The sequence below is a fragment of the Micropterus dolomieu genome, unplaced genomic scaffold (assembly GCF_021292245.1).
Source record: "Micropterus dolomieu isolate WLL.071019.BEF.003 ecotype Adirondacks unplaced genomic scaffold, ASM2129224v1 contig_13001, whole genome shotgun sequence".
Classification (NCBI taxonomy): domain Eukaryota; kingdom Metazoa; phylum Chordata; class Actinopteri; order Centrarchiformes; family Centrarchidae; genus Micropterus; species Micropterus dolomieu.
In genome coordinates this window covers 3,255-10,491 of record NW_025741987.1, presented here as the reverse complement: position 1 = coordinate 10,491, position 7,237 = coordinate 3,255, and the positions used below count along the sequence as shown (strand labels likewise).

Below are 7,237 nucleotides of genomic sequence, written 5' to 3'. Positions count from 1 at the left end.
CAGCTTGTATAACAGTGTAAAGTAGTGAGCGTGCAGCTTGTATAACAGTGTAAAGTAGTGAGTAAACAGCTTGTAAAGTAGTGAGCGTACAGCTTGTATAACAGTGTAAAGTCGTGAATGTACAGCTTGTATAACAGTGTAAAGTAGTGAGTGTACAGCTTGTATAACAGTGTAAAGTAGTGAGTAAACAGCTTGTAAAGTAGTGAGCGTGCAGCTTGTATAACAGTGTAAAGTAGTGAGCGTACAGCTTGTATAACAGTGTAAAGTAGTGAGCGTGCAGCTTGTATAACAGTGTAAAGTAGTGAGCGTACAGCTTGTATAACAGTGTAAAGTAGTGAGCGTACAGTTTGTATAACAGTGTAAAGTAGTGAGAGTGCAGCTTGTATAACAGTGTAAAGTAGTGAGCGTACAGCTTGTATAACAGTGTAAAGTAGTGAGCGTACAGTTTGTATAACAGTGTAAAGTAGTGAGCGTACAGCTTGTATAACAGTGTAAATCTGCTGTCCCCTCAAAATAACACATCACACAGCCGTTAATGTCTAAACCGCTGGCAACAAAAGAGAGGACACCCCTAAGTGAAAATGTCCACATTGGGACCGAAGTGTCAATATTTTGTGTGGTCACCATTATTTCCCAGCGCTGCCTTAACCCTCGTGGGCCTGGAGTTCAGCAGAGCTTCACAGGTTGGCTCTGGAGTCCTCTTCCACTCCTCCATGACGACATCACGGAGCTGGTGGATGTTAGAGACCTTACGCTCCTCCACCTCCCGTTTGAGGACGCCCCACAGAGGCTCAGTAGGGTTCAGGTCTGGAGACATGCTGGGACAGTCCATCACCTTTACCCTCAGCTTCTTTAGCAAGGCAGTGGTCCTCCTCCTTATTCAGACCTGAGACCTTGTCTAACGAGTCACATGACACCGGGGAGGGAAAATGGCTAATTGGGTCCAATTAGGACATTTTCACTTAGGGGTGTCCTCACTTTTGTTGCCAGCGGTTTAGACATTAATGGCTGTGTTATTTTGAGGGGACAACAGATTTACACCGTTATACAAGCTGCACACTCACTACTTTACACTGTTATACAAGCTGCACACTCACTACTTTACACTGTTATACAAGCTGCACACTCACTACTTTACATTGTAGCAAAGTGTCATTTCTTCAGTGTTGTTACAGGAAAAGAGAGAATCAGATATTTAAGATGTGAGGGACTTTTTTTCAAATTGAAAGGTAAAACCTTCAGCACCGACTGGCTGCAGAGGCCAAACTCTGTTCAAAAACTAAATAACCTGTCTGTTCCAGCTGGTATCAGTCGTCTTCCTCCTCCTGGCTCCTCAGTTGAGCAGCTGCCAGGAGCTCGTCCTCCCACTGGACTGCAGTGACATCTATAACCATGACAACAGCCAACCCAGTGGAGTGTACACCATCTATCCCATCGGAGCCACCTCTGCTGTCCAGGTACACACACATTTAACAGATAAAAGTGTTTGACTTTCAATTCAAGTCCATTTTATTTATGGAGCACCAATTCGTAATAGAAATTATCACAAATTTTTCATAGAGCTCGATTGTAGTCTAGGAGTCCCACCATGATCAAGTACTTGGCCACAGTAGCAAGGAAAAACCTTGCAGGTAGAAACCTCGAGCAGAACCTGGACGCAGGGTGGTTTGACAGAGAGACATGGTAGCACAATGCAAGTTTTACATAGAGCTTGGAGAGGGAGAGGAGGATCGTAGTGCATCATGGGATAGTCACCACCACCAGTAGTAGTACTACTAGTAGGAGTAGTAGTAGTACTAGTGCAGTTTACATATTTAATATTCCCAGGTTGATAAACTGACTAATGTGTGTGTGTGTTTGTGTGTAGGTGTACTGTGACATGGACTCACTAGGAGGACGGTGGACGGTGAGTATTTTAACTCAAGTACCAAATCTGGCTCAGCAGTTCTCAAATCCAGTTGAGACCAGGAACGAGACAGGAGAACTGAACTGATACACAAAGGGTTTCCCAGTAAATTCTTGCAAAACCAGACAAAGAGTGGCGGATCAGCCTGACGGTGATGTCACGGTTCTAGAGACACAAACCATCAACATGCTACCATTTAATATTTTAAAACGCTATCACCCAAATGTGTCTATTACAGCACTTAAGCCTCGCTATGATGTTCTTTGACTTGTGCATCAACGTGTCCGTTGTTCCTGACCTGAAAAGACAAATCCAGCAACTGATTTATGTGATGTACTTCCTGAATATCAGAATCAGAAGTAAGGAGATCAAAGAAACCTACAAGTATACAAAAAATACAGTAATACTATAATACAGTGTTGACAGGTATGTGCAAAAGTTCACAACATTAGCATAAAGCACAGTTGAGTAAAGTGTGGGTTTATAGTTTGTGATCTGTCTGAACCCCCTCCAGACAGAAGTGGCGTTGTTTGCAGAGAACTGGTTCTTTAGTCTCTCTGGGTACAGTCATTTAGCTTCTCGCACCTCCTTGCCAGACCTGTACTTTAACACCCTGAACCCGGCTCGGCCCCCACTCCTATATGCCTCCTCCTTCTGCAACCTTAGCGGTCTGAGTTGAGCTATAAACTCCCTGCTGCGTGTTGGTATACAGCTAACCTCACAGAAACTGATGTCAGCTGTATACCAACACGCACCAGGATGAGTTATAACAATGACAAACCCTGGTTTAAAGCTAAATTCAGACAAAGACGTCTTCAGTTCTGAGCGACTGGTAGGGAAACTGTCGTTACAACAATCAAGAGCACTAAAATACCAGTGTTATTGATGACCTTGACAACGACCCCACAGAGATTAAATAGCTGAGTTAGCCTACCAGTCAGTCACAACTGCATAAGTCTTGAAAACAAAGTCACAAAACGTCTTCAAGTATCTTCAATCTAGTCCAGCTGCACTTGATTTTAACCTTTCTTGGATATCTATGACCTTAACAGACTTCCTGAATGAAGGTTTACCATTAGTTCAAACCTTGTTGCCTGGAAACATGAGCTGTCAGGTATCTGGTGTGTTTAGCTAGTTCTCCCTCCATCCCGTCCCCCCCAGGTGTTCCAGAGGAGGATGGACGGCACCGTGAACTTCTACAGGGGCTGGGATCAGTACAAGATGGGCTTTGGTAGCGCTGCTGGAGAGTACTGGCTCGGTGAGAAACCAAACCTAACTAACACTAATGTGACTTTGTGAAACTCACTGTTCATAACGTTCAAACATTAAACTGAAGTTTGCAGGTGTAAGGATCCAGTCAGCTCATGGTTTGGTACAGTACATGATGTTGATGGTTAAAAACTCCACCTCATGAGTTTCTATATGTTTGTGTTCAGGTCTTGAGCCTCTCTTCCACCTGACTCTGAGGAAGAAGTACGAGCTGCTGGTCGACATGGAGGACTTCAGTGGAAACAAAACGTTCGCTCGTTACTCCTCGTTCTCCATCGACTCAGAGTCCTACGGATACAGACTGAATGTATCTGGATTCAGTAATGGAGGGGCAGGTGAGGTGGCAGCAGAAGTACTTTTGTGTTTTACTGAGTTTCCACAGGAAGGTGATTTTCCCTAAAGTCTCTCTGAATAACTGGCCTTATACTGGATTATTTGGGCGGTCCTTATGCTAATGACTGATGCAGAGCTGCAGAAATCAGTGGTCTGCTTCTGTTTCATGAATCACATTCAGGTGTCTGTACCTCAGAGACTCTCTGCAGTCCATTTATCTGGACTCACTTTAGGTTGTTATGTTGCAGGAACAGAAGTACAGATAGTAGGAGTGGTAGCAGAGACATGTTTAAACTTATATAATTGATATATTAATGATACTTTATGATTATATGATTATTTTGATTATAGACCATAGAGTACGGTCTAGACCTGCTCTTTTATGAAAAGCGCTGTGAGATAACTGTTGTTGTGATTTGGCGCTATATAAATAAAATTGAATTGAATTATTTTATTACCTTCAGGGAACTGTTTTTATAATCTTTACTCACTGCTAATTAGTTTACAGACACTCTCAGCTGCATCATGTGGTGTTGAAGTCTTATAGCTGACTCGATATGTGGGCATATTATTTTAATTAAATCATAATAACCAGTAAACGTCAGCAGTTCATGGGTGTGTTGAATGTCAGGTTAGTTCATTATGTGTTTGCTATCATGGATGTTGTTAGGCCTATTTTAGGAGGGCTGAAGCTACCCTAAAATGGTTCTATTCTCCCCCAAATAATAAGAAAGAATTATTAGATTTACAATTTTATTTACAGTGCAGACATGTACTCAACAAAAAAGAAGCAAGAATAATACAAATAAATTTTGTATTCTTTGAGGATACATTTGGTGAAACCTCTCTTATTCAACATAGTTCCCAGGTAGAAAAAGGTGAAATTCCCCATGGCAAACCCAACTCACAGGAAGCTTGGACTAATTTATTCCTGGCTGAACCTAGATCCCAGCCACTACATGGGGAAGTGGTTTCTTCTTCTGTTTCTTCTTTGACCTTTGAGCCAGATGTTTTGCACCTTTTGCAGAGCATTGACTCCAAGAAGGCAGCAGGGCCAGATGGACTTGATCCTGTTTTGTTAAATGGCAGCAGAATCTATAGTGAAGCCACTCACTTACATGTTTAACCTGTTCATTTATACAGATACAGTGCCTTTTTCCTGGAAACAGGCTTACGTCACGCCATTACTGAAAGCTGGGGATCCATTTGACACAAATAATTATAGACCTATCTCAAATCTTTTGGTTTTAGCAAAGAATTTGGAGCTTTTAGTGTCTGATCAATTAAAAACTTTTCTGGTTTCACAAAACATCCTTAACGACATGCAATCTGGTTTTAGATCTGGCCAGAGTACAGTTTATCCCTCTCTGATGACATAAAAGCGGTGATTGATTAAAAAGTTATGCTGTATGGCTGTGGTCATGACCTTACATACAGGAGACCATTTCATGTTAATCAAAACCAAACCTTGGTTTGGTTAATCAAACCAAAACCTTGATGTTGGGCATAGAGCTGTAAATTGTTTTCATAGCTATCTCTCTGAACGGACGCAAATTGCAAGGCATGGGAATGTAACATCTGACCCTGTTGTCCTAAGAACGGGTGTCCCACAAGGATCAGTTCTGGGTCCTTTGCTTTTTATCATCTACATAAACAATGTCTGCAGTAAGTTTAAACACTCACAGTATCATTTGTATTCAGATGATACTGTAACGCCCCTACACCTGAGACTGCCTGTGCAAATTTGCAGTTAGACTTTGCCTCATTACAATCTGCCCTGTTTGATTTGAAGCTAGTTTTAAATGCAAAAAAGACAAAGGCGATGATATTTGCACCTATAAATACTAAAGTCCCACCTCTTGCTTTTAACACATTGCAAGATGACGCCATTTAACTTGTTGATACTTAATACTTGGGTATCTGGCTGGACAAAGGTTTTACCTTTAAAAAACATATTGAAGCTCTTGCTACAAAACTTAAATTTACCCTGGCATTCTTATATAGATTGAAATCTTGCTTTTTTAGGACTACACAAAAAAAACTGGTTGCAGGATTATTCCTTTCTCAGCTAGATTATGGTGATATCATCTATCAATTTGCACGTCCATCTACTCTGTCGAAGCTTGACCCTCTTTATCATGCGGCTCTCAGGTTCATCACAAATGCTTGCTATCAGACACATTACTGCATCTTACACAGTATGGTAAATTGGCCGTCACTCAAAGTGCGCAGGATGCTACATTGGTACATTTTTATTTTTAAAGCTATTTTAGGTCTTATGCCTTCTTATATCTGTTTAAAGTTTGCGCAAAGTACATATCATTTAAGATCTAGTGACTGACTACTTTGTAAGGTACCAAGAACGAGGACCGACGCAGGAAAGAGGAATCTGTCTTACTATGGCCCTTCGCCCTGGAATGAACTCCAGTCATGGCTTAAGATTGGTGCACTAATTTCCTTAGCTGCTTTTAAAAAAAGAATATCTGACGTATGCACTTGTTTTTAATTAACGGTAGGTAGATCTCTACATTTAGTCCTTATTTTGTTTGTTTATACGTATACTTGAAACTCATTCAAATATTTTGTAAACTTTGTGTAAATCTGTATTGTATTTTAATTTACGTAATGTATTGTTTTTCAACTTCCATCCATCCATTGTCAGCCGCTTATCCTGTGTAGAGGGTCGCGGGGGGGCTGGAGCCAATCCCAACCACTCACACTCACCCTTACCCCTAAGGGCAATTTTGGAGACACCAGTTAACCTAGTCCGCATGTCTTTGAACGGTGGGAGGAAGCCGGAGCACCCGGAGAGAAGAGAGAGAGAGGGGTAGAGAGCGAGCAAGAGGAGGTGCTGCATGAATATGTGCTCCTCAATCAAATAGGATTTTACATATGCCTAGGATAAAAATAGAAAGTCAATATGTGGCGGTCAGTGTTGATAATTATCCCATACATTCTCCCAAAATTATTAACTAATATCATATTCATAACAGCAGCAAGGAGTGCGGTTTTTACAAAACATAAAAAAAAGATAACTGAAATAAAAAAATAAAGCAAGTACATCCCGACTTTTCAACTACTGTTTTTCTGTCGTTTTTCGCCTGTTTATAAGAGCAGTTACAAAATGTTACATTAACGCCACTCTCTCCCGACAAGTCCAACCATCAGTGACTGTAGCTGCTGGAGTTTGTCAATAAATTTTTCAATAAATCAGATGTAGAAATGTTCGCGGTTGAAAGCTTTTTGCTGGTCGCACAGAGTTTACAATAGACAACAATGTTCTTTGCATCTTAGACTGTGACACAATAATGGCAGCAGCTACTTACAGCTGTGGGAAGAACGCCTCTCTCCCTCATTCTCCATTCTTCCTTTAGTGTTGCACAGTCGTGCTTTCATGTCAAGGATGGTGCGTTCAGTAACGAGTAACGCAGCGTTACTTGGATTAGTAACTGTAATTATGTTACTGTTTTATCACAGTAACGCGTTACTGAGTAACACATTACTGCAACACTGATGGTCGGGCACTAGGAAACTGAGGGAGGCTGCGTTTCATCACTGCTGAGCAACATTACAACACACACACACACACAAGCAGTGTCTGATACAAAGTGAAACTGTAAGCTGGTGTTAATGACTATGGAAAACACAGCTAGCATGAAAGCCACTAATATTACCCGTCATGGTCGGTAGAGTAACTTGCAGGTTTAGAGCCCAAATGCATGACACAGG

The 7,237-nt window shown here is 41.4% G+C and overlaps 1 protein-coding gene across 1 annotated transcript; it reads left to right on the top strand.

The window, feature by feature from the left end:
* Positions 1–1,301: 1,301 nt before the first annotated feature.
* On the top strand, positions 1,302–3,561 carry LOC123966261 (microfibril-associated glycoprotein 4-like; the record flags this gene model as incomplete). Its single annotated transcript, XM_046042455.1, has 4 exons — positions 1,302–1,457; positions 1,868–1,906; positions 3,068–3,164; positions 3,343–3,561. Coding segments are annotated over 4 exons (511 nt in total), but the record flags the coding sequence as incomplete, so codon positions are not given.
* Between the last annotated feature and the right edge of the window lie 3,676 nt (positions 3,562–7,237).